Source organism: Helicoverpa armigera, chromosome 21 (genome assembly GCF_030705265.1).
Source record: "Helicoverpa armigera isolate CAAS_96S chromosome 21, ASM3070526v1, whole genome shotgun sequence".
NCBI lineage: Eukaryota > Metazoa > Arthropoda > Insecta > Lepidoptera > Noctuidae > Helicoverpa > Helicoverpa armigera.
Window position 1 is genome coordinate 2632113 of NC_087140.1, and position 27844 is coordinate 2659956.

Consider the following 27844-nt stretch of genomic DNA (forward strand, 5'->3'; position numbering starts at 1 on the left):
GTTTACCATGAATCTATGGCTTTTGAGTACTTGTCCCGCAAGATTTCCAATAATAATGGCGTCCACAGCCGATTTCGGCCAGGGCGGCTGTTCTCAGTTAAGAAGATCAGCCAGCTGCGCAGGACATATTATAGTACACAACCATTTGTGCAGACACAGGTGCACTCCCTATTCCTTCACTCTCATAGCCCGATGGGACGGCAATCCGACACGACCGGAAAGAGATCAGGCACAGTACCGACATTTAGGTGCTCTCCGATGCACGGGTGAATCAGTCACCAACTTCCAGACTACGGGCTGCTTTGTGAAAGCTTAAGAAAACCCACAAAGCGATTTCGGCCCGACCCGGTAATCGAACCCGAGACCTCGAACACAGCAGCCGCGCTTGCCAACTGCCTCGTTGGTCTAGTGGTCACTAGACCAACGAGGCAGTCATATCCAATAATGGAGCATCGGTAACTGTTGTTTTGCACCGTATGCCCGAGATGCCGAAGTCACTAAGCGAGATATTTTCCTTTGGTTTCGTGAAGACCCCGGCATAGGTTAGACCCCGCTTCACTGCTTCAGGCTGGAGAGTAATTGCTAGGCGGCATTCGCAACCTGGTTTTTACGTACAGGAAAGTACATTCAAAGAAACAACAGGAATTTTTTGTCAAAATTGTTTCGGCAATAAAAAACAACAATTAGTATTGTTTGATAACCTTTAATCCAGATATTAAACGTAGTTATCTCAATAACTGCAGAACTGTATACAAAACATGAGGTATATATAGTGATGTTGGTGTGTCTTTCTTTAATACTGTATCCAAGCTTCATGATACTCATACATATCTTATACTTTCATCATGAAGACTTTTATTAAGAGTTTTGTGTTTCTATTATTTTTTATCTACACAGGTAAGTCGAGTTTTTTTTTTATTTAGTCTATGCTGTCCCACTGCTGGCAAAGGCCCATAGTTTTCCATCTTCCTCTGGTACCTATTATGTGGCCAGTTTGTGAGGATGATGACTAAGTCTTCTCTCCACCGTTTCCTTGGTCTTCCACTAGGTCTCCTTCCATCATCAGGGCTCCATTTTGTAATATTATTTAATTTTAGTTCGAATTTAATTACACTGTGACCCTAATTGATGGAAACTCTCGAAAGATCGAGACATGTGGAGACGAAATGGGGAGAGCTTTGCCCAGAAGTAGGAAAATTCAGGCAAAAAACTACACCTTACCTCCAATATTTGGCGTAAGTCGACAGAATAAGAAATATTTTATCATCGTTTTGCGTCTGATGTGTAGATGTGAGTCTATTCGGATTCAGTAGAGGGTCTATAAAAATCCGGCATTGGCGTTTGGCAAATTTTGAAGGATGGAATTATTAAAATAAACAGCAGGGTATATTTTAGATGGGCCTTATGCCCAAAGAGGGTGATTGTATTGGCGTGGTCACTGAGACTGTCCTCTAAGTGGGCTAAAATGTAATGATGACCTGGAATGTTCCGCAAAACTCCTCTAACTCAGCCAAAATCTAAAAAAAACAGCGATTGTTTGATAAATGAAAACTATCTTTCATCTTACAAAGTACAGGACTCATGTTTTAATGGTTTGATGTACATTTGCCTTACATATCATCATACAAAAATTAATTCTGTGCCCGTTTCAGAATGTGCTTTTAGATGCGATTACCAATATCGTCAACTGACGAAAGGCTGGTTCAAACTATACGAAGTACCTGAGACTTGGCAAGATGCTCGACTTCGCTGTACTCTTCAAGGTAAGCTCATGTAGCTAGTGTTAAAAAGTAGTTCATCATCATCCGCCTGCCAATATCCAAATTTTGATAGGAGGAGGCGTTTTCTCATAATATCTTCCGTTTTCTCACAAGTAACTTTCTTTCTAGCAATATCGACCTATATACAATCCATCCATCGTGAGCTATCATTACTATTTCCTTCAAAATAAATTGTCAACCGAAAATTGGCTCTGCTATCACTTAATTTATCGCTGACATTTTTATGGGAATAATATCAAAATGGAAGAATCTGATCAGCAACGAGGTGGCCCGACGATCTGACAAAGGTCAAGTCTAAGCGTTGGATGTACGCTACGTCCAAAAATATAGTCTGAAATAATTTATTGTGTAAAAACATAGTCTCATCTTTTTCTAAAATTATAGAACAAACTGCCTTAATAGCAATAGGGTTACGAATGATAATCTTACCATAACTGTATCACAGGGCTTGCTAAATCTTTCATTGCTTTATCGAATTGTTCACTTTTATCATCAGGTGCTGTGTTAGCTTCTCCAACTTCGTCGGCAATGGCAGCTGAAATGAGAAACACCATGAAAAATTTCTTCTTACAAGATACTGAAATCTTCACTGGAATACATTCTACCTTCTCGTCTGGGAGCTATCAGACGGTTGATGGTATGTTACGTAGTAATTGAAATTGTATTTATAGATAGGAAATTCCTTCGGTTCTCAAAAAAAGTGAGATAAAATAGAAGAAATATGTATACAATAAACTTAAAGACTTAGTATGTTTTGATGGAACGAACTATAGAAACTACTGGTCCGATTAATAATAATGAGGGATTTGCAATCTAATTTGATTAATTTTTACAGGTATACCTCTTAGCAAGATTCCCCTAGTTTGGGGCAATAATGAGCCAGATAACTTTGGAAATAAAGAGAGATGTATAACCTTTAACAGTAATGGATCTGCAGTTGACAGAATGTGTGAGGAACCCAGACCTTATATCTGCTTTCGCTCTGGAGAAAAGGAGGTGCCGACCAATAGATGTGGCACTGTTGATAATGGTAAATATCCTAAGTTATTGCATAGATAACCTCTTATTTTTACTAACATCCATCTAAGCAAAAAGTCGTAATGATGTTTTTTTGCAGAATACAACTACGATGAAAATACCAAAAAATGCTACAAGTTCCACACAGTACCAGGAACTTTTGATCGTGCCCACTTCGTTTGTTTGGCTGAAGGCGGCCATCTTGCCATTATAAATAGTAAAGAAGAAGCGGAAGTATTAAGAAAACTTTTTGCTAAATATCCTGCTTCATCAATGCCGGGAACTTTTCACAAAGATGTAGCTATAATCGGCTTCCACGATTGGGGTTCATGGGGAGATTGGAGGACAATTCATGGTAATGGTTTTAAACAGTCTTTGATGGAGAAGATCTCAATAATGATTTATATTTATGCTAACTAGATGTTTAAATTTTCAGGAGAAACGCTAAAAGAGGCTGGTTTCGATAAGTTCTCTCGTGGTGACCCTAACAATTTAAGTCCGGGTGAACACTGCGGGTCCATCTATCGTTCAGCGCTTTTGAATGACTTCTGGTGCGATCAACCAGCTGCATTCATTTGTGAGAAAGACCCAGCGTATCCACCAGTCTGCCAGCCTAAGACTGATGAAGAAATGGAGATTGATAAGCGGTTTAAAAACGAAGTTTAATAATATCAGCGTAGTAGGGTATAATTCTCGCCATATCTTTTTTATCGTTACGATCATTGAGTTGCTTTGCAGGTACCAATTCTAGGTGGCAGGTAGAGGGGAGGGAAGGGGTATGTATGGTACACATGCGCGGATTTGTGTGACAGATCGAGTCTTGCGAGCCGGCGTGTATTCCACATGTGGCGTTCATAGTGTGACCAACAATTCATTCAGGACCATAAAAGTATACCAGCCACTTGAATTGTTCGTGCATGGCGGGAATATGCTGTATTCAATTTTCAAAAATGTACCGATTGTGTAATACTTTTAGTCAGAAATTGTAATCTATACTTGTAAAATAATAAATTGCCAAAAACAATTAGAGATTTAGAGTTTCATAATTAGAGGTATAAAAAGAAATTATTTAAATTGTTAATAGACAAATGTTAAAATAATCTGTAAGATTATTTTGATGATGTTATTTAATATTGATTGAGTTTATAATTATGTTTATGTTTATAGTTTATAACTTATGTTTATAATTTTAATTGCAGCCTTGATATTATGTAAATTTATTTTTACCTTAAAATTATTGTATGCCATTATGGCGGGTCATACCTGTGTACAATTTAAAAGCCATGTAACAACTCACTGTTTACCTATGTACCACAATAAAGAATATTTGTATTTGTATTATTTGTTTGTGTCCCAATGATTAGAAAACTTCTGAACTGATGATTAAAATTCTTTAACTGATGGGAACTACGTGGCTAGGTGCGCTATAAATCACGAGGTTTGAACATTTAAAGAAGGCAACAGGAAAAATATTTATGATTCGTTTGGAGGAAAAAAAACACAAAAGTTAAGATAGAGTATATTGTCCACAGAGGAAGGCAAGATAGCGGAGATGCCATAAGAAAGGTAGGTCAAGCGCCTTCTTGTCGGTCAAGCAACGTACGGAGCCGTGATCAGTTACTAGCGCTAACGATACGGTAGGGTTCTATGTCAAAGCAAAACCAATCTGTCAAAGATTTTGCTTGATGAATTGCAGATTCCAAAGAAGGCTTGTAAGGGCGGAGCTTGTAATGTTCCTCGTCCTTCAAACACCCGCTTTTTGCGCGCTATTTTCATCGGAGATTTTGCTTTATGACATCTCTGGTAGTCATTTTTCTCTCCATGATATGATTTGATAACCTTTAATCCAGAGATTAAAATATGACACTATCTCAAAAACTGCAGAACCATTTACGTAACAGGAGATATAAAAAGTGATGTTTGTAACTTTTTTATAAATACTGTAACCGAACTTCATGGTACACGTACCTACATAATATAAGTTTTTCATCATGAAGAATTTTATTAAGTGTTTTGTGTTTACATTCTGTTTTATCTCTATAGGTAAGTGGATTCCTATCAAACTTTTTTTTTTTTTTTTTTTTAACGACGTCAAAAATCATCAAATGACCCCTTCCGCTGTGGGTTAGCAGCGGAGAGGGAGTGTCAGACTCTTACTGACCAAAAACCGTCGTGTTCCGTCATGGGCCTTTTATGTACCAGGGCCGCGGTATCTCTTTCGAACAACCCGCAGCCCCGGCAGGCCTTGGCCCTGCTGGGCCCCGCTGGTTGCTGACATCTCTTTGAGGAGCGCGTGGAACAACGCGCGCCGTCGACACGGGTCTGTCGTCTAGAAAGACAGAGGGTCGATGAGCCACCCGAACTCACCGCCCACAGACCCACGCCTACGGTGGCCGGGAGTCATCTCGCGACACCCGGCGCCCATGGTGTCTACCTGGTCCAGCGCGGCGGCCGGGATGAGAGGTGCGAACTCTCTGGCGTTCCGCCTCCTCCTTCTCGAGCATGACCGCTTCGCAGAAGGAGGCGACGGCATCCCATTCCCTCTCGCCCCGGACCATGGCCTGAACCAGGGCCGGACGCGAGAGGCCGCCGCCGCCCAAAGCCTCGACGAGGACCCGGCGGTGCCCCTCCCATGCGGGGCACACCTGGACTGTGTGGTCCACCGTGTCCTCGGGGCTGTCCGCACAGTGGTGACACCCGGGCGCCTCCTCACGAACGATTCGGTGCAGGTACCTCCCGAAACAACCGTGTCCGGTGAGGACCTGCGTCATGCGGTACGTGAGGGCGCCATGACTCCTCCCGAGCCACTCCTCAAAGAGGGGACTTACCGCCACGATGGCGTGCCCTAATTTTGTTCTACCTAAAGTACACTCTAACTCGACCCTAAGATCGAGAGAAGTGGAAACAAAATGGAAAGACCTCGCCTAGGAGTGTGACAGTTCAAAAATATTTTTGGAGAACTTCCAGTTCCTTTTACCCAGCTGAAGCAGTTTCCTAAGTTTGATACCTATTCAAAAATTCGATAATCCTCTATTGGTCTAAAAATATAATTATGCAGTGGACTCGTTTCTTCTTCTTCCTATTGCCCTGTTCCCAATTTTATTTGGGGTCGGTGCAATACGTCTTCCGCTTCCATTGTTTCCTTGTCACTCGTCATACTGACACTCAGTCCTTTCCTATTCATGTCATCTTTCAGTCATCCATCCATCTTTTCTTAGGTCTTTCTCTTCCTCTCACTCCATCTGGTACATCTATACTTAGCACACACTTTGTTGCATGCGTATCATCTCTCCTCATTACATGCCCATACCATGACAATCTACTACTTCTCATCTTTTCTGTGGACTCTTTGAACCAGCTTTTTCCCAATCCCTCTGCTAAACACCGACGTCTGCTTCTTCTCCTACAGAATTAACAGTAACTACCGAGTCTACTCTCTACGTCGATTTTAGACTTTTAAGCTTTTAGCTTTATCACTATATTTTTCTTCATCAGTCATTGATGTCCACTTGCATTTTAGTATTATCTATACGCAAGTAGATTAAAAAATATCTTAAATTCATACTTGACAAGGCCACCACAATACAAATTCAAAACAAAAGATTAAAATGGTCAAGGTAGATAACCTCACTCAATAGAGGTCAATATGTAGTTGGTGCAATAAGTTTTTGGTACTTATGTTTCAGAATGTGCATTCAGATGTGACTACAAATACAATTTAATGGCGAAGGGATGGTTTAAACTCTATGAAGTCCCAGAGACTTGGTATGATGCTCGACAACGATGCAGTCTTCAAGGTAAGCTCCTGATAACTAAACCGGAGTTTGATTTTAAGTAGAACAGAGAAATATCAATAAGAAAAAGCAAATATTAGGTAATGATGTAATAAAAATTAAGTAGCAGCAGCGTATCGATCGATCATAAGGCTAAGTTTAGCGCGGTCGATCCACGTATGGGTGGGTAACCATCTTGTTATGACCTATCCGTTTCGGAAGACGCTTAATTGGTATCCCGGCTGTCATTTGAACATCTTTGGCAGTCTTTTTTCAAAGGATTGTTCAAAATCCAGATAACTGGATTAAGGAGCTCCACGGAGCCGATTCCAACATATATGGGAAAAGACTAGGCAGATATGTAATTCAATATACAACACAATGGGACACTCCGCTACCTTTTCATCGTTTGCCTTAAGACAAGTGGTTTATTTCTATCATCAGGTGCAATACTAGCTTCTCCAACTACACCAGATATTGAATTTGCAATGAAGCAAACTATGAGAAATTTCTTTTTACAAGATACGGAAATCTTTACTGGGATCCACGCAACTCTCTCACCTGGAAACTATCGCACAGTTGATGGTATGTTACGTAATAGTAAAAGTTTCTATACCTTCTGTCTCAACAAAAATGGGATCATTATCTTTTCAATTTTTCTACCATGAAACCTTGAAATGATGCCTTCACTGTCCTAATATACCACCACTAAAAAAACTCATTGCCGCTTAAGTATCTATATCAAAATCTTAAACTGATTCATGTTTTTCAGGTATACGTCTCAGTGAAATCCCGATTGTTTGGGCAAATAACGAACCAGATAACTTTTTAGATAAAGAAAGATGTATAACTTTAAATATGAATGGAGCTGCATACGACCGATCGTGTCGGGAAACTAGACCGTACATATGTTATCGCTCTGGGAAAAAGGAGGTGCTGACCAATAAGTGCGGTACCGTTGATGATGGTAAATATTACAAGCTATATTCTAATCATTATCCTAATAATGTTATTAAGCTGAAGAATTGGCTTGAACAAGCTTATCTCAGGATCTACAGGCCTTATTTGAAAATTCCTTTCTGTGTTAGATATTTATTTTTATCCCGTTGCGCGAAGGAGTTCCCACGGGGAAAGGGTAATACCGCTGTTGAAAGCTCATCATAAATACATGGTTTTATTTAAGTAGGTATCATCACTACTATAAGATCATTTGAAAGAGTTACTGCAGTTATGGAACACAAAGGGACTGTACAATAATGTTGGTAATGCCAGATATTGTAATTTAGAAAATCGAAACCAAAACTTTAATAAAATATATATGCTTTACTCCCATGAACGAGCAATGTGTACCTATATATTAGGCAAACACAGGAGTATGTTGCTAAAGAGTTATAATAATATATGTTGTAACCTAAGAAGTTATTTGTATTACTCTATGTTTTCAGAATACGTCTACGAAAACAGGACAAACAGCTGCTACAAATTCCACAAGATTCCAAAAACATACTCTCGTGCCGACTTCACTTGTACGGCTGAAGGCGGCCATCTTCTCATTATAAACAGTGAAACAGAAGCTCAGGTCATCAGAGAACTCTATGATAGATATCCTAATGAGGTCATTCCGGGAAATTTTGGTAAAGACACAGCGTTCATTGGCTTTCGCGCTGTGGATGAATGGGGGGATTGGAGAACAGTTCATGGTAATTCTTGAATCCTAATGCTGCAGTTGGTATATTAAGCAGACTTATGGCCGTTTCTGAGCTCTTGTATCGGGACTTTAGTTACGAATCTTCCTTTCAAAATGCACGATGCATGTTCGGTTTTCTCTAATCATCAATGCTGGGGCTCCGCTCTCGCTGAATCAGTCGAAGATCAGTGTTGGGACTCTGTCTCGTAATTTCGTTTTCTCGTGTGAGTGCTTAGAAACCAGCCATTGAGTTCTGTAATGACGGCAAGCAGAAAAGTGTGGAAGACGAAAACCTGCTGCGCAGACTCCAATAAAATTAGGATAAGGGTAGACAGGATGACGAGAAATACTTGTACCGACTAGACACAATTATTGATGACACATATTTATTTATTTAATAAGTACAGTGACAGACTACAGGTTAAGACAATCAAGAAAAAACAATAGTTAGCATACAGTACATAAATCTGAAGTCCAATTATTCCTGTACATAACATTCAAGTATTAATATGCTTCGTTAGAGACAGTAAAGTTGAAGTACTTAATATTAAGAAGCTTATACATGACTAAAACAATTAATTACAATTTATCTAAGCAATTTCTAAATTCGTTGAAACTGTTCAAGAACAAGTCTACCTTAGCGCATATTGTATTATATTGATTGCACATTCTGGATAACGGGTTATTCTGTGAAACATTATTGTTACTAGAGGGAATACTGAATAATTGTGGAATGCGTACAGATCGAGTGGGTATCTTAAATCTTAACTGGTCAAGTAAGTTAATATCAAAAGAACCATTGGCAATTTTATGCAATACACTTAATTCCATCTCCTTCTCTCAAGACTCTTCATGTGAAAGTGTGTGAGGCGCTGTTTGTAATTGGGGAGTTTACGTCTTAGACCACATTTTGCGCTTAAGTTTCTGACAAATCTTCTCTGTATAGATTCTATGCGATCTATGTGTTTATTGTATATCGGAGACCACACAGAGGAGCAGTACTCCAATATAGATCTCACTAGGGAATAGTAAAGTATTAAGTGTGTTTGCGGATTTTTAAATGGCTTGGAATTTCGTAACACAAAAGATAGTAAACGATTGGCCTTATTGCAAATGTGGTCGTAATGGGGTCTAAATGACAACACCGAATCAAACATAACACCCAGGTCGCGTACCACTTTTACCCTATCCACTACTACTCCTTTAATTCTCTCTAATCTATTTCTTATATAGTGTATGTTTTCAGGAGAAACGCTGCATGAAGCTGGTTATGACTTATTCGGTTCTGGCGAACCTAACAATTTGACTGCAGGCCAGTACTGCGGGGGCATATATCGCAATGCACTCTTCGATGACATGTGGTGTGAGACCCAAAGCGTATTCATCTGTGAAAAGGACCCTGAGTATCCACCTGTCTGCCAGCCTTCGAAAGACGAAGAAGTACGAATTGATAAGAGGTTTAAGACCGAAGATTAATATTATTAATGAACTAAGAGTTATTAAATAAAAACATTTTTTTTTAAGATTTGAATTTTTTTTCAGGGACAGTAAAGCGCAGGATTATACGAATAAGTAAAATAATCAAATAAAAGCATCTATTCAGAAGATATTTATTTATTTTTACGCTAACAATAACATTTTAAATTAATATATGATAAAAAATGGACTTATAACAGTAAGCCATACTAAGGCTATTGCACACGCAGTAGTAATTTCTAGACACATTTTTGGACTAATCAAAGCTCAGTCAGTCCAGGTACAGCTCTACGAAAATAAAATAATTTTAATTCTGATACTTTTTGTGGAATCAAATTGCTCAGGTCATTAGCATGAAGTAAACCCGTCCATGTCATCATCATCAATCTTTTCACGGTCTCTCTGCAGGGCACATGCCTTTTCTCAAACAAAATAAAGTATTTCAGTCTAGACCAGCATTTTTGAACGGTGTTTTCCTTCACCGTCAGTCTTTATACCTGAGATACTCTAAGAAAGTACACCTACGAAACTTTAGCAACATGTCAATCAATGACAGCCGAGACCTAAAAATTTTAGTTCCCTCCCATCCGAAGCACAGTCATTGGTGTCCAAGATATATTTAAAAAGTACCTACATACAAACTTAGAAACCAGTTACATTCATTGATTGGTACCTCCCTGATCTGGATTCGAACCCACAGTCATACTTCAGAGGTGGGGTATTTCCCGAGAAAGGGCACCGCTGGGTCCTTGGCGAGCTCTCGCATCCGACCCTGGTTCAGGCCATGGTCCGGGGCGAGAGGGAATGGGATGCCTTCCTTCTGCGAAGCAGTCATGTTCGAGAAGGAGGCGGCGGAATGTCAGAGAGTTCGCGCCTCTCATCCCGGCCGCCGCGCTGGGCCAGGCAGACACAACCGGCGCCGGGTGTCGCGAGACGACAGGGTCTGTGGGCGGTGAGTTCATGTATTTTTGGACAACAGACCCGTGTCGGCGGCGCGCGTTGTTTCACACGCTCCTCTAAGGCCTCGGCCTCGAATTTTGCGGGCAGCGGGGCGGCAGCGGCGGCGGCGCGATCTTACGCGTATAATCAAATGGACCGGCCCTCGAATACAGAGGCGCGGGAGCGGGCAACGAGCGGTGCACTCCAGTCAAGCGGTGACCGCCCGCGCCGCCGCCGCTGCCGCCCCGCTGCCCGCAAAATTCGAGGCCGAGGCCTTAGCAACTAAAGCGGGGCCCAACAGGGCCAAGGCCTGCCGGGGCTGCGGGATTTTTCGAAAGAGTTACCGCGGCCCTGGTACATAAAAAGCCCACGACGGAACACGACGGTTTTTAGTCAGTAAGAGTCCGACAGTCCCTCACCGTCATTTAATGATTTTTGACGTCGTTAAAAAAAGGTGGGTTATTTACTCACTACTTAGGCTACCACGACTCTAAGGCCCATAGCACACGGCGTTTTTTAAATGCGCTGATAACGCGCGTTTCAGGAACGCGCTTCTTCGGCGCTGTAAACGCTAATTGTTGCGTTTGCATTGATAATAGAAACGCGCGCATGAAGCGCGTATACGCGCATTTGAAGCGGTACAAACGCGCGTACAAAGGAGCGGAGTAGGGCAGAGGGGGTGGGGGTCCACCACTGCGCCCGCGCCTCAGTTGCAATAATGGTTTATTGTGTGCTGCGCGTGTATCTCGTTTAAAATGGAACCCTTCGACACCGACCGCTTTATAACAGAAATAAACAATCGTCCAGCTACATGGAATTCACTACTGCCCGAATATTCAAACAAAGTGTTAAAAAGAAATGCTTGGGATGAATTGTGCCAAATTTTTTATAACAATTTTAATGAAAAAACCAGTAAGGAAAAAAACCTGGCAGGTAAGATTTCTTATATTTATTTAAAAATAATTTATTATAGTTTATAGTGCGACGGTACATAGAACAGTAAAACAGTAGAACATGTAATTAGGTAGGTACCAGTGGCGTAGCCTCCATACAACACGATTCCCATCGGCTTCCCTTGGCAGATTCTAATAGGTATATGTATTTTTTTTATATTTACAACAATAGCTTCACTGAGCCCTAGTCTTACAAAAATCTATTCGACTAATCTACGTAATTATCGCAAACAATATAATTACATTACACCAGGGTGACCATTTGTGGCAGGTTCCTGCCATTTTGTACAGATTAATTAAGGACAAAAAAACCCTGGCAGTTGGCAGAATTTATTTAATTAATTTACTGAGAGTCTCAGTAAATTAATTATATAAATTATTAATCTATGCCAGGCTTTTTTTGTCCTTAATTAATCTGTCAAAATGGCAGGAACCTGCCACAAACGGTCACCTTGCATTACACGCTTTCACAAAATATTCTTCAATAAGCTGAATACAAAATACGCAATGTATTTGAATCGCGCAAACGCACACGTATATTATTTTACGCGTGCCGATTTTACTCGCTCATATTTATGGGAATTCAAATGTTTGAAATGTATGCGATTCACGCATACATACACATTACTACCACATGCAAACACTGTCGATAATATGAGTTAATATACCAAATATACTTAATATACCAAATATATATTATTAATTTAATAATATATATTATTATTAATAATATACTTAATATACCAAATGTACATTCAATGTATCGTCTGGCACGTGTCAAGCGGTAATTATATATTCTTTTCTCTCGTGGCAAGATTTTTCCAGCGTAAGGTCTCTGTAAATGTTGAGATAATGCAAAGCCTTCATCTCCAACAAACGTAAATGGTATTGGCACTCCATTATTAGATATTGGTCTCGCATTTGGTATATTATAATTTCCTTGCCTTATCTTTTTGGTCCATTCACTACATTCATTTATTGTTGAGTCTGCAGCCTTTCCATAGCATCCGACATCTATATCGATAAATCTGTAATTTGCGTCACATATTGCAAGCAATACGATGGAAAAATATTTTTTATAATTAAAATACTCTGATCCACTATGTTGAGGTTTTATAACTCTGATATGTTTCCCATCGATAGCCCCAAGTAGATTGGGAAAATTTGCGTATTTCATAAATCCTTCAGCAGTTTTTAGATGTGATTCCTCGGTTGGTTCTGGCATACAGATGTTTTTTAATTTATCCCATATTATTTTCACTGTTTCACGGACTATGATGCCTGCCGTCGTTTGTCCACACTTAAAGTCATAGTGAATATCTGAGAAATAGCAACCCGTAGCTAAATACCTGAAAAGAATAACATTTTTAAAGCTTCTCTTGTTATCGTAAATTTTACATATTTAATTAAAATTAACCTACAACTACTTATTTCAAATGAATTAAAATTAACCTAATAAATAACTAAACTATTTACATTATTATTGTTTTCAGTCATTGAACTTCAAAGAAAATGGAAGAGCATTAAGGACGCTTATAAAAGAGACAAGGCGAAGAACAATAACTGTTCCAGTGGATCTGGAGCTAAACCTAGAAGACCCTACATATATTCCAATTTGCTAACTTTTTTAGACCCGCTTTACGAAATAAGATCTCCAAGTCAAAATGATGATGCAGCACTGGGGAATAACCAAGACTGTGATTTTCAAAAACCACATTCACCAAAGAAGTCTAAAAAGACTCCAAAACATGAAGACCCACAAGACAAATTGTATGAAGCACTGACAGCAAATCTCAAACAGTCTAAGGAAGCGAATAATACAATTTTATCTGAAAATCCCGACATACTGTTCTTAATTTCGTTAGCTAAAGATTTTTCTGCTATCAAAGAGGAATTTAAGTTAGAGGCCAAAGCTGATATGATAAATTTAATTCGTAAATATAAAAATATGGGACACTCATCGAGAATATTGAATGAAAATAGATACCAAGGTGCATTTCAATATGAACATCAGTATGGATACCAGTCTGGATATCAGTCTGAATCTGGATATCAGTCTGAATTTCAACCACAATATCCAAGTAATCAATCAGCGCCAAGAAACGAATCTGTCAGTTCACTTCAAAATTTAGATAGCAATGAATCGGTTACAAATGACTCCGATATCATATCTGACATGTATGATGATATTGAATAAATCTTTTTCTCTTATTCATAATCTAAGTGCACTTATAACATTTTACGATTGATTTAAAAATGTAACAGAACAATAAATAAATAAATAAATACTAGTTGTTTTCTTACCTCAATGTGATGAGCAAACGTTCTTCTGCCGATATACATGATCTCATTGCTGTATTTTGACGAGTTAACTCAGGTTTTAGAATCAAAAGAAGTTCTTGGAATGACGAATATGACATTCGATAACAATTATAAAATTTCTTCCATCTTCTATGTATTACCAATTTTTTAAAAGTTGTATGATAATGACCACTCAATCTTTTTTCACTCGTAAATGGATCTATCCAATAAATTCGCTTTTTTTTACGTTTTTTACTTTTTAAAAGAAGTACTAAAGCCAAAGTAAGCAGTGTTGTCTCAACCGACGCCATTGTACAACTGAAGAAGAGGAGTCTCTGATCAAAACGCAAAAGGTACGAGCGACTACAGCGCGTCTTACCGCTGTACCTGCGCGTATACGCGCAGAAGAGGCAGGTTTTATAATCGCCCCGTGTGCTTAAGTTACAAGGTTGCGATCCAATCTCGTTTGAATCGTGTATACGCGCGTTCTCTGCGCGTCGTCAGCGCGTTTAAAAAACGCCGTGTGCTATGGGCCTAATCATTATTTCATAAATATTTATAAAATTAATAACAAGTACATTAGCTGTTTCTTCTTATACTAGCTGTAAATTTTCCCGGGAGTAAAATATAACCTATGTTACTCGAGTATGGTCTAGCTTTTCAACTATTGAAAAGCAGGAATTTTCAAATCGATAGAGTAGATTTGGAGGTTTTAGGAACACAGGAACAAAAAAAACAAATCTAAATACATAAGCATATAATCGATACATCTTTTAAATTACCTAAACATTGGATATTTTAAGACTTAAGAACAGAATATTGCCGCCACCTGCCACGTAGAATTGGTCACGACAAAAAGTTTGATGAGGACAATACCCAGGGTACTGATATTATTTAACTTGGTTCCTAAACCGCTTATCAATCTCTATTCCTTCATCAGTCGTAGGCTGGCAGACTGGTGGATACGCTGGGTCCTTCTCACAAATGAATGGGAGTGGACCGCTGCAATAGAGGTCATTCAGAAGTGCTGAACGGTAGATAGCCCCGCAATGTTCAATTTTTTCATAATTGTTAGGTTCACCACTTACGAATTTATCGTAACCAGCCTCTTTTAGCGTTTCTCCTGAAAATTGAAACACCTGGTTAGTATACAGATTTAGTTACCATTTTGAAATGAATAAAACATTTCAGGAAGTTATGAAAATATATAATATATATCTACTGCATCAAAAAGTGTGCCCACACACTTTAGACTTAACAATCGGCCGACAGTTGATATCGGATTATTTTGTTGTTTTACGGGGACGAAGTAAAAATTTAATCAAAGTTTTACTCCGTCTAATACCTGCCTGATCGTTGTTATGTGCGTACTACTATTCATTTCTATTGGATACTGATCTTTGAGCCCAAACCAACTATCGGCCGACAAAAAGTTCCTAGTGTGCACATACGTTTGGTTACCATTTTAAAATGAATGGAAAATATATCGAAAAATTATTAAAAATGACCAAGATCTACTGCATCAGTTATTTGTTTTATGGCATTACCGTGCACTGTCCTAAAATCGCCCCATGAGCCCCAATCGTGGAAACCGATGTAAGCTACTTCTTTCCTAAAACTTCCAGGTATCGATGAATCAGGATTATCAGCAAAGACTTTTCTCAAAACTTCCGCTTCATCTTCACTATTTACAATGGCAAGATGGCCGTTTTCAGCTGAACAAACGAAGTGAGCACGTTCAAATGATCCTGGTACTCTGTGAAACTTGTAGCATTTTTTGGTCTTTGCGTAATACTGGTATTCTGAAATACATAATATCATTACAGCTTTATGTTAGCGGCTGGAGCCCTTTGTGTTATTGAGCTGCTGTAAATCTTTTGAGAAATGTTAAAGAATGCTCGTTTAACAATATTATGTGAAGTGAATTTTACTTTGTAGGTACCGATCTTTGCATAAACTTAAATATTTACCATCATCAACAGTGCCACATCTATTGGTCAGCACCTCTTTTTCTCCAGAGCGAAAGCAGATGTAAGGTCTGGGTTGATCACACATTCTGTCAGCTGCAGATCCATTACTGTTAAAGGTTATACATCTCTCTTTATTTCCAAAGTTATCTGGCTCGTTATTGGCCCAAACTAGAGGGATCTTACTGAGAGGTATACCTGTGAAAAATGAATCAATGTAAGATGTCTGGAAATAGATTGGATATCGGACAATTCCTGAAGTTGGTTCGTTTCATCAAACAAACTAACTAACTCTTCAACTTTAATGTGTACATATTTCTTCTAATTTAAACCAAAAGATTGTCTTATCCTATAAATACTATTTTAATTACTACGTAACATACCATCAACCGTATAATAGCTCTGAGACGAGAAGGTAGCATGTATTCCAGTGAAGATTTCAGTATCTTGGATGAAGAAATTCTTCATGGTGTGTCTCATTTCAGCTGCCATTGCTGATGAAGTTGGAGAAGCTAACACAGCACCTGATGATAGAAGTGAACAATTCGATAAAGCAATGGAAGAATTAACAAACCCTATGACAGAGTTATGGTTAGATTATAATTCTTATACCTACTTAATCGTGGCTGTTATTAAGGCCGTTTGTTCTACAACTTTAAAAAGAGATGGAACCGTGTATTTTAATATACACTATTTCAAACTTTATTTTTGGACATGGCTTACATCCAGCTTACACCTAGACGCTGACTCCCCCACCTGATCAGATGCTGATCAGATGCTTCAATTTTGATTTTATTTCCACAAAAATTTCAGCGTAAAGGTTAGCGATGACTGACCCAATGTTTGGTTGACAATTTATACTGAAGAATATACAGGGTTATAGGTAAAACATTAACAACCTCTCAGGACCATATTACTAATATCATAAACTAAAACTTTTGTTCTATGACTTTTAATAATTCTCAGATTTTAGTTCATCAAAATATTTGAAGTGTACGCTCTAAAAGGTACGAAGTCTAGGCGAAGCACAGTAAACAATAGTACAAAAGACAGCGGAGGGGAGCGGGGGGGGGGTTGACCTATTTATGAGCGGCCGTCAGTCGTTTTCATGCGCCCGCGTCGCATCATACGTGTCTTTGTAGCGAAATTCGGTGGTGCGAACGTAATTATCTTTACAGTATGGCGTATCGATATTCAAATGTCGAGTACACGGAAATGGTGCGAATGCTGGATAGGTTCGATGACAATGTTTCGGAAGTCTGTCGCCAATACGCCATACGATTCCCAAACATCCCTACACCTAGCTGAGTATCAATGCTAGCCGCCACACAGCGGTTCCGAGATTACGGGCAATTCTGGCATGCCATCAGGGATTAGTGATCGTCCACCGAGGCACACAGTACGTGAAGAACACGATATTTTGTTTTTTTTTTTATTTGACCTTTTCGTAAAAAGGCGGAAAGTCGTAGCGTAGCGAGTTACCAATTCAAAAGTATGACTAGGTACGAGAATAGTGCGCGGGAGGCGTAGGGTAGGTAAAGAGTTTTTAGAATTAATGCAAGAGCATTGATTCTAAAAATGCAAACCCTTCACCAAACGAATTTTTTGTAATGTGTGATAATCTCGACTCGTCCGCACACTCTAAGGTCGACTAATCGCTCGACTGGTCTCGATCGGGCCTTTTGTTGGTGAAGAAATGGTAGGGGCGTGCAAATTTTATCACTATAGCAAAATAGAGTTGAAATGTGTTAGATAGACCAATGAAATCTTGTAGGTTTGTTTTTGGCAAATGTATTATGTTTTATAAAAAGTCATAGAACAAAAGTTGTAGTTTATGACGTTAGTAGTACAGTAGTGATTTACCAATAACCCTGTATGTAGTAGTAATGATAACTCACTATTGATGGATTGTATCTAAGTCTATATTGCTAGAAAGAATGCAACTTGTGAGATGACGGCAGATTCATAAGTATTATAAGTATAAAACCTGCTGCGCCCGCTCCCATCAAAATTGGGGTAACGGCAGCCGGATGATGATGAATATTTTTTTAAGAATAGATACTCTAATTTACTGAACATGAGCTTACCTTGAAGACTGCAGCGAAGTCGAGCATCCTGCCAGGTCTCAGGTACTACGTTTAGTTTGAACCAGCCTTTCGTCAGTAGACTGTATTTGTAGTCGCATGTAAACGCACATTCTGAAACGATCATAGAATTTACTTTATCTCCTTATTTTGAGTTCACTAGAGTAAGGTCGGTGTCCACCAATGGTACAGGCAATTGTACATTCGAAAATTCAAACCACCAAAACAGAGTCCTGTACTTTGTAAGGTGAAAGATGGTTTTCATTTATCGAACAATCACTGATTTCTTTTAGAGTTTGGCTGAGTTAGAGGAGCTTTACAGAACTGATACACCCAGCGACCACGCCAATACAGTCAGCACTTTTGAAGATTTCTGTCAGGAAGACAGACAAAATTATACATTGAATTAACAGGTCATAGAACTCAGAAGTGCACACAGCATACACAACCCTCAGTATACACAACTCACACACCCACATACACAAACCACCCACACTTACACAAACACAAACACATAATTTTCAAACTACTGTATTTCTTTTTAAATTATTAATTGTTTAAATTGATGTACGTCTGCTATATAGATAGATAACTTCTATGTTGACATAGATAAATTTAAGTCATTTCTCTGGGAGAAGACGCTGACTTCTGACATACAGGATTTACCTAGTTTGGGAGTCAGAGGCTTCATTTATTATTGTGAAACTTTTATATGCCAATAAAGAATATATTACATTATATTATTTTATTATTATATAATACAAAAAATGTCACGTGACTTAAATCTAATATTGCCGACGTCCAATGGTGGATAGGCTATTTAATATGCATCCCCATGATATGGGTATCAAATGAAAGGGTTTGCGGTCAGGAATACAAAAATTGACATTTATGCAATCTTTACACTTTTTGGACTAAACCGATGGGTCCGATGGTTATTATTTGTTTTAAAACAAAAGAAATCATTTGCCATTAATAGACGCAAAAAAATGAATGGAAAAAGTAAGGTGTATTTTTTTTATGCCTAAACTGTTCCACTACTGGTCAAATCTCCCCCATTTCGTCTTCACATGTCTCGATCTTTCAAGTATTTCCTCCAATTTGGGTTATAGGTAGTGTTATTCAAATAGAATTACAAAATGGATCCCTGATGATGGAAGGAGACCGAGAGGAAGACCAAGGAAACTGTGACTAATTTTCCTCACAAATTGGCCACATAATAGGTACCGATAAAGAAAGTTGGAAAGCTATGGGCCTTTGCCCGGCAGTGGGACAGCATAGGCTAAATAGAAAAAAAAAAAACTCGACTTACCTGTATATACAAAAAATAATAGAAACACAAAACTCTTAATAAAAGTCTTCATGATGAAAGTATAAGATATGTATGAGTATCATGAAGCTTGGATACAGTATTTAATAAAAATACACCAACATCACTATATATACCTCCTGTTAAGGGGTCTACACACCAAAGCCGCCGAGCCCGGCGGCACAGCCCGGCGGCCCAACCCGCCGGCCTTATTTTGTACAATCATGCCGCCGGCTTGCGCCCGCGCGGGCAAGCCGGCGGGGCAGCATGCCGATGCCGGCGGCATCCCTCTCCACTCACTCAGTCAGTTGCCCGCCGGCTTTCATAGAGTATTTGGCAATTACTAGAACACCACATGCCGCGGCTGTCGTGCCGCCGGCACTGCCGCCGGCAAAGTCGTTCGGCTTGGACATTCTGAAGCCGCCGGGTTAACCGGCACTAAGCCGCCGGGCTGTGCCGCCGCGTCAGCGGCTTTGGTGTGTAGACCGCTTTACGTTAACGGTTCAGCAGTTATTGAGATAACTATGTTAAAGGTTATCAAACAATACCGTTTTTGTTTTGCAAATCAATTTTTACAAAAAAAAGTCGGTAGCCAGTAGTATTTGGGACCAGTCCGTCATTCTATTTAATTTTAGATAGATAGATAGATTATGCTTTATTGTACACCAAGAAAATTTACAACACAGGACATAACAATACACAAAGAAGAGTACAAATGGCGGTCGTATCAGCGATTTCTTCCAGACAACCTTTGGATGGAGTTTATCTGGAGAATACCTTGAAAAAGGGTAGTTTAGGGTGTACATATAATTGACAAATATACAATAAACACTAAAGATATAGAAAATAAATAGTCAATAAAGGATAAAATATATAAAATACGTGTAATAATAGTAGAAAAAATGAAGATGAAAGAATACAGCGACAGTAGTCAATGAGCCAAGTAGTGATCCTTCACCATTTTTTTGAACACTGCAATCGTCTGCGCCCGTCTTATTGCCACTGGCAGTGCATTCCACAGACGAATGGCCTGCACAACGAACGATTTGTCGTAAAATGACGTAAAGTGCACTGGCATCTTAAGTTTTAGGTTTTTTGATGACCTTAGTGATCTTGAATCGTATCACAAACAAACTCAAAACGACTGTTGAGATAAGCGGGGGACGTAGGGTGAAATAGAATACTACATAGCAAGGAGAGTATATGAGCGTTCCGGCGAAGTCGTATTGGAAGCCACTTGAGCTTAACATGAAATTCTGACACATGATCATATTTGCGTAAACCAAAGTATGAATCTTATACAAATATTCTGAAGACGCTCAAGTTTATTCAGCTGGTCCTCTCTGAGATCAAGATAGCTGGCATTAGCATAGTCAAGAATAGGAAGAAGAAGAGACTGTGCAAGCGCAATTTTTGTGGCAATGGGTAGGAAATTTTGCAACCGTCTTAAGGATCCTGCAGATGCAAATAACCGTCGACTGGTTTCTTGAATCTGCGGCTCTCAGGACATTCGGCTATCAAGGTATACGCCCAAGGTAATGCTAGAAGGTGTAGTAAACCTAGGTTTACCCGGGATGACTTAGTATTACCCAAGCTTCTTGGGTAAAGTCCGAATAATAAGTAATATACATTTTAATTCGGGGTTTACCCATGCTCACCTAGGTCTACCCAACTCTGACTGGGTAATGTTAGGTGTTGCGTAATTTTCGAGCCCGTGGCGTAATGCTAGGAACCTCGCTAAGAAGCTCTGCCCATTTCGTCTAAACATCTTTCGAGTGTTTCCACCAACTGGGGTCATAGTGTTATTAAAGTAGAACTAAAATTTAATAGAATTACAAAATATATCCCCGTTGATGGAAGGAGACCGAGAGGAAGACCAAGTAAACGGAGGAGAGAAGACATGGTCAGCTTCCTCACAGACTGGCCACAAATAGGTACCGATAGAGAAAGATGGAAAGCTATGGGGGCGGCCTTTGCCTAGCAGTGGGACAACATAAGCTAAATACAATAAACAGTTTTTGAGATAACTTCGTCTTATATCTGGATTAAAGGTTATCAAACAATATCAATTATTTTTTGTAAATTTTTTCCTGTTCATTTTTTTTAGATACATTCCTCGTGGTCTATTAGGTGTATGTAATCAGGTTGCGAGGCTCCGTGTCCTCTAGCAATTACTCTCCAGCCTGAAGCGTCGCTGCATCGGAACGGGGTCTATGCCGGGATCCTCACAAAAGCAAAGGAAAATATCTCACTCAGTGACCTCTGCATCACGGGCATTCGGTGCAAAACAACAGTTACCGGTGCTCGACTATTGGATATCTCGTGGGACAAGAGTTGAAGCCATAGCTGAAAAATTAAGGGCCTCACTAAGCACTGATAGTGCTGCTAGGGCAGGTACTCAAAAGCCAAAGATTCATGGTAAACTTTTGCTTATAAACAAAGTTGCATCAACATGTTGTTGAGATAAAAGGCAAAGAACTTGTTTTCAGCGTCAACCTTAGTGCTCATCAACAATATTGTTAAACGAAAGTTTACTAGGAATACAGGGCTAAGATCGTAGTCTAGTGAGTCAGATGATGTATGTTTCTGCGTGTAGGATAGTCCCAAGCGCACAATTAAATTCGTTTGATAAGACAACCTTATCTCGTTAGCACGCCTGTTTGCAGCGGGCATGATATACTGGGAAAACCCAATTTTGAGATAACTAAAAACAACTAAACACAGTCTAATAACATTCTTTATAATAGGTAGGTGCAAAAATTATACAGGCACATTAAATAGTAATTAATTATACAATCATAAAACTTAATTTAACTAAATGTTGCCATTATTTTTGTGTAACTAGAAAAACTCCATCAATGTTAAAAATATCGCAAAAAAACACGATTCAACGACTGGCATCTCAAACAGCATATAAACTTATTAAGCATGCTAATAACACTATCGATATTCGCAATTAATGAACAAGCCAAAAATATCAGTACTTGGACAGAATCGCCCTCACGTACCGCATGACGCAGGTCCTCACCGGACACGGTTGTTTCGGGAGGTACCTGTATCGAATCGGTCGTGAGGAGGCGCCCGGGTGTCACCACTGTGCGGACAGCCCTAAGGACATGGTGGACCACAGAGTCTTGGTGTACCCTGCGTGGGAGGGGCACCGCCGGGTCCTCGTTGAGGCTTTAGGCGGCGGTGACCTCTCGCGTCCTGCCCTGGTTCAGGCCATGGTCCGGGGCGAGAGGGAATGCAATGCCGTCGTGACTCCTTCTGCGAAGCAGTCATGCTCGAGAAGAAGGCGGCGGAACGACAGAGACTTCGCTTTACGCAAACTTGTTGTAATAACTGCCTATTCCATGTCTACCTTTTGTTTCCACATATAATGTCTGCCTAATCAAATTATCTAAAATAATGTATAGTATTGTTAATGACTAGCAATACGTAATAAATAAAAAATGTCTATTTATAGGTTTAATATGTGTAAGTTGTGGAATGATTACTGTCATTGTCATGAAACATATTGGGAAAACTCTCAAAATGCAATTGGAGTCTATTGCAACCTTTCCAAAGCTTTGATTGCGTGTACCCTGCCACGCTTTTGCGCAAATTACGCTGTTACAGCATTCATAACGGAGCTTAAAACGAAATAGAATCATATTTAAATCATAGTTTGCAATGCGCAGATATCAATGGTGCTAAATCTTCGGGCCAACCAGTTCAATTAGGTGTGCCGCAGGGTTCTTTACTAGGTGTTTTCTAATTCTTAGTGTATACACATGATTTACCGTTCCATTTGAAAAACATATGTGATGTTGTTTTATTTGCAGACGATACATCTCTCATTTTCAAAGTTGAAAGGAATAGAGAGCCATTTAATGGTGTGAACAGTGCACTTTCTTTAGTCACGCACTGGTTTACAACAAATAATTTGGTTCTTAAAAGAACTAATATTTTTAAGTATATTATTAACTTAAATAATGAAGTTCTTGAAACTGTGAAGTCAACAGTGTTTCTGGGAATACCTAAGTTTCTTTTGTACAGCGTGCGAACCTACGAGCCAGCAAAGCTACAGTGGGGCTCACATATATCTCTATATCTATCCTCTCATATATCTAGCCTCGCGGGTAGGCTTAGTTCTGCTGCCTACGCCGTCAGAAAAGTATGACAATTCACTGACGTAGACACAGCTCAACTAGTCTATTTTAGTTACTTTTATAGCGTTATGTCCTTTGGTATGCTACTGTGGGGCAAAGTTGCAGACATATAAAAAAATTTCATACTACAAAAAAGAGCTGTTTGTGCAATATGCTAGTTGAGAGCAAGCTTGCCTTAAGAGAGCTTTTTAAGGTATTAGGTATCCTAACTGTGGCACCACAATTCATCTTCACTAACATATTACTTATTAGCCAGAATATTCATCTCGACACCGAGAAAAGTGATGTCCATAGTATCAACACTAGAAACAAGCATAAACTGTGCGTACCCATTCATAGGGTTCACAAGTTACGTACTTACCAGGCTGGCTAGGTAACTGGGTTAAGTAGGTCAGATAGGTAGTCCTTGTAAAACACTGGTACTCAGCCGCGTCCGGTTAGAGTGGAAGCCCACCCCGTTATAGTTGGGATAAGAATTGGGAGATGGTGGTCATTCAGGATAAGCCCAAGTTAACCACAATATAAACGATAGTTTTAAAATAACGAATTATTTTACTAGTATAGATTACATTTTCTGACTACATAGTATTAAACAATCGATACATTTTTGAAAATTGAATACAGCATATTCCCGCCATGCCCCAACAATCAAGTGGTGGTATTTTTATATGGTCCTGATTGAATTGTTGGTCACCCCATGAATGCCACATTGGAACACGCTAGTAAAACTCGATTTCGTGACGACTAAAGTTTGACGAGAACTCTACCCTAGTTCGCTGATATTATTCAACTTTGTTATTAAACCGCTCATCAATATCTACTTCTTCATCAGCCGTTGGCTGGCAGATAGGTGGATACGCTGGGTCCTTCTCACAAATGAATGGAACTGGTTTATCGCACCAGAGGTCATCCAGAAGCGCTGAACGATAGATGGCCCCGCAGTGTTCACCCGTAGTTGCATTGTTAGGTTCACCACCAGAGAATTTATCGTAACCAGCCTCTTTTAGCGTTTCTCCTGAAAATGTTAACACCTGGTTAGTATAAAGATTTAGTCACCATTTTAGAAAGCATTTCGAGAAGTTACTGCATCAGTTAACTGTGTGTTATGTTATTACCATGTATTGTCCTCCAATCGCCCCATGAGCTCCAATCGTGGAAACCGATGAAAGCTATGTCTTTCCAAAAGTTTCCAGGTATCCATCCAGCAGGATTATCAGCAAAGACTTTTCTCAAAACTTCCGCTTCATCTTCACTATTTATAATGGCAAGATGGCCGTTTTCAGCCGAACAAACGAAGTGAGCATGATCAAATGTTCCAGGTGCTCTGTGGAACTTGTAGCATTTTTTGGTCTTTTCGTAGTAGTGATATCCTGAAATACATAATATCATTACAGCTTAAGTAAGTAAAAGCGGACCGTCCAGAATCGACGGACTTACTACTTTATGTCAGTAACTAGTGCTATATACTTATTAAACTGCGGAATTTTACCGACTGACAAAGATCTACGAATTGAAGTATGTAAAATACTGACCTAACCTCGAGTGGAAAGGAGTGTCAGCCTACTTACACTCACCCATGTCCCTTCTGGAGCCCTTTGTGTTATTGAGCTGCTGTAAATCTTTTGAGAAATGCTAAAGAATGGTCCTTTAACAATACACGTGAAGTTTACTTTATACCTGTCTTCGCAAAAACTTTAGATATTTACCATCATCAGGAGTACCACACTTATTAGTCAGCACCTCCTTTTTTCCAGAGCGAAAGCAGATGTAAGGTCTGGGTTCCTCACACATTCTGTCAGCTGCAGATCCATTACTGTTAAAGGTCTCTCATCTCTCTTTATTGCCAGAGTTATCTGGCTCGTTGTTGGCCCAAACTAGAGGGATCTTACTGAGAGGTATACCTGTGAAAAATGAATGAAAATTAGATGTCTGGTAATCGATTGGAAATCGCACCAGTAGTTCTTGGGGTTAATTTGTTCCTTCAAACAAACTAACTCTTCAACTAAATTGTGTACATATTTCTTCTAATTTGTCTTACCATTTTTGAGATTAAAAGGATTATCTTATCTATAAACACTATTTCAATCACTACGTAACATACCATCAACCGTATAATAGCTCCCAGACGAGAAGGTAGCATGTATTCCAGTGAAGATTTCGGTATCTTGTAAGAAGAAATTCTTCATGGTGTGTCTCATTTCAGTTGCCATTGCTGATGAAGTTGGAGAAGCTAACACAGCACCTGATGATAGAAGTGAACAATTCGATAAAGTAATAGATGGAGAATTTTGAGATCCAGATTAATCCTTTTTATGGTAACAAACTACCCTATGCCAGAGTTATATTCAGATTACAATTCGTATACTTGTTTCATTATAACTGCTGTTGAAGAATTTTGCAGTAAAATTTAGATAACAGCAGGAGGACGATGACGAGTAGCAGGCTACTTTTTATCACTAAGTACTGTACTACATGAGCTTACCTTGAAGACTGCAGCGAAGTCGAGCATCATGCCAAGTCTCAGGTACTACGTTTAGTTTGAACCATCCTTTCGTCAGTAGACTGTATTTGTAGTCGCATGTAAACGCACATTCTGAAACGGGCATAGGGTTTATTTTATCTCCTTTCTTTGTGCTAACTAGTAAAGACCAGGTTTGGTCTACCAATGCAGACGCACAAGGCAACCATACATTCAAAAATCCAAACCAACAAAACCAAAGTCGTAAACATGACGACTTACTCCAAGTTTTGGGTTTTTGGGGTCTAGGATCTCTAAATCATCCTTCACATGCGTTAACTCCCGGTCAGACAGTCATTATTTGTTTTGATAGAACAAATAAATAAAAAAACAGGATAGGACTTACCTATAGAATGTAGGCAGAATATCAACACAAAACACTGAATAAGAGTCTTCATGATGCAAAAAACAATGTACATGTAGCATTTAATCGTCTATCGTTGGCTTATATAGGTTTTCTGGCTCACAGGATATCCAAGATACGTTGATCTATGGTAGTATGGAGTTGTGATATTTAGCTGGTCCAGGTTATGTTGGATATTTTGCTTGTGTTCGCTTTAGGAATGAAATTCCCGATGTAAGTTGAACTTCGCTGATGTATCCATGATAGGATACAGGGGGTCATGTAAGTTGGTTGTGTTATCAGGAATGAGTGTCCTGATAATGACGCGTGGGTTGAGGGGGATGTGTCGACCAAGATGAAGGTCATTATGTAGAAGTGATGTGCCAAGTCTACGATAAAGTACCTAGGATTCGGCGTACATTGGCACTTGAGAGGTTGGTTTCTTTATATAAAATATGTATTACTATATGATTTAATGTTACAATATTTACGTATAGTGTTTTCCATGGGCCTTGATGCCTGATTTAAATTGCCTGAAATAAATGTACATACTAGGCCACCACGACTTTAAATATTATTAACGTGAATAAGTGGTACCTTTTTAATGATAATATTTTCATACATTTAGTTTAGTCGGGGATAAACTATAACCATGTTACTCGAGTATGGTCTAGCCGTCATTAGACCTGTCGTCCTGTATGGATCGGAGTGTTGTGCATTGAAAAAGAGGGATGAGAAGAGAGTGCATGTAGCAGAAATAAGAATGCTGAGATGGATGTGCGGTGTTACACGAATGGGTAAAGTGAGGAATGATTACATTAGAGGAAGTCTGAAAGTAGCGCCAGTTACAGAAAAGATGAGAAGTAGAAGATTGTCGTGGCATGGACATGTAATGAGGAGGGATGATACGCATGCAACAAAGTGTGTGCTAAGTATGAATGTAGATGGATGGAGAGGAAGAGGAAGACCTAAGAAAAGATGGATGAATTGCCTGAAAGATGATATGAATAGGAAGGGAGTGAGTGTCAGTATGACGAGTGACAGGGGAAAATGGAAGAAAATGTCATATTGCGCCGACCCCAAGTAAAATTTGGGAACAGGGCAGGAGAAAGAAGAAGAAGAAGAAGAAGAAGACATCTTTAAAAATCGTAAACGCCCATTAATATCTATTTCTTCATCAGCCATAGGCTGGCAGATAGGTGGATACGCTGGGTCCTTCTCACAAATGAATGGAGCTGGTTTATCGCACCAGAGGTCATCCAGAAGTGCTGAACGATAGATGGCCCCGCAGTGTTCACCCGTAGTTGCATTAGAAGGTTCACTAGGAGAGAATTTATATTAACAATCTGACTAGCAGTCAAGTCTAATTAAAGAAAAAAAGAGATTTTACTAACCTATACAATAAAGACAAAATATTAACAGAAACACTGAATAAGGGTCTTCATGATGCAAAAAACTATGTACGTGTAGCAATCACATTAAATCCTATCGCATATACTTTATGATATTCTGTGGCGAATTGTAAAAAAATAACCTAATCCACTC

At 39.3% G+C, this 27844-nt stretch overlaps 3 protein-coding genes across 5 annotated transcripts; 2 read left to right on the forward strand and 1 right to left on the reverse strand.

Moving 5' to 3' along the window:
* The first annotated feature begins 739 nt into the window (after window positions 1-739).
* LOC110375930 (macrophage mannose receptor 1) lies at window positions 740-4136 on the forward strand. Its single transcript, XM_049849006.2, has 6 exons — window positions 740-897; window positions 1653-1763; window positions 2278-2418; window positions 2617-2811; window positions 2899-3153; window positions 3235-4136. The coding sequence occupies exons 1-6, from the start codon at window positions 846-848 to the stop codon at window positions 3462-3464; spliced, it is 984 nt and encodes a 327-aa protein (XP_049704963.2). The 5' UTR covers window positions 740-845; the 3' UTR covers window positions 3465-4136.
* A 545-nt stretch (window positions 4137-4681) lies between these two features.
* On the forward strand, window positions 4682-9863 carry LOC110375938 (C-type mannose receptor 2). 3 transcript variants are annotated; one of them, XM_064039981.1, is made up of 7 exons: window positions 4682-4841; window positions 6485-6595; window positions 7016-7156; window positions 7344-7538; window positions 8017-8271; window positions 9505-9715; window positions 9801-9863. In XM_064039981.1, exons 1-7 carry the CDS (start codon window positions 4790-4792, stop codon window positions 9832-9834), a joined length of 999 nt encoding a protein of 332 aa, XP_063896051.1. In that variant the 5' UTR covers window positions 4682-4789; the 3' UTR covers window positions 9835-9863. The 3 variants fall into 3 exon arrangements, with proteins under 3 accessions (XP_063896051.1, XP_063896053.1, XP_063896052.1); XM_064039983.1 differs by having other exon boundaries at window positions 9505-9698; XM_064039982.1 differs by having other exon boundaries at window positions 9505-9863.
* A 1739-nt stretch (window positions 9864-11602) lies between these two features.
* LOC110375910 (uncharacterized) lies at window positions 11603-26454 on the reverse strand. Its single transcript, XM_064040155.1, is given in 14 exon segments — window positions 11603-12975; window positions 13931-15050; window positions 15475-15729; window positions 15898-16092; window positions 16278-16418; window positions 17982-18092; window positions 19291-19364; window positions 20946-21075; window positions 24223-24453; window positions 24554-24808; window positions 25145-25339; window positions 25540-25680; window positions 25921-26031; window positions 26303-26454. Coding segments are annotated over 13 exon segments (2145 nt in total). The 5' UTR covers window positions 26376-26454; the 3' UTR covers window positions 11603-12975; window positions 13931-14817.
* Between the last annotated feature and the right edge of the window lie 1390 nt (window positions 26455-27844).

What these genes read in the sequence shown, in the direction of transcription:
- LOC110375930 (XM_049849006.2), top strand. Translation starts at nt 846, where the DNA reads ATGAAGACTTTTATTAAGAGTTTTGTGTTTCTATTATTTTTTATCTAC. An exon ending in ACTTCGCTGTACTCTTCAAG is followed by an intron (nt 1,764 to 2,277) that starts GTAAGCTCATGT and finishes TTTTATCATCAG; the next exon opens with GTGCTGTGTTAGCTTCTCCA. An exon ending in GAGCTATCAGACGGTTGATG is followed by an intron (nt 2,419 to 2,616) that starts GTATGTTACGTA and finishes TAATTTTTACAG; the next exon opens with GTATACCTCTTAGCAAGATT.
- LOC110375938 (XM_064039981.1), top strand. Translation starts at nt 4,790, where the DNA reads ATGAAGAATTTTATTAAGTGTTTTGTGTTTACATTCTGTTTTATCTCT. An exon ending in AAACTATCGCACAGTTGATG is followed by an intron (nt 7,157 to 7,343) that starts GTATGTTACGTA and finishes CATGTTTTTCAG; the next exon opens with GTATACGTCTCAGTGAAATC. An exon ending in GGATTGGAGAACAGTTCATG is followed by an intron (nt 8,272 to 9,504) that starts GTAATTCTTGAA and finishes GTATGTTTTCAG; the next exon opens with GAGAAACGCTGCATGAAGCT.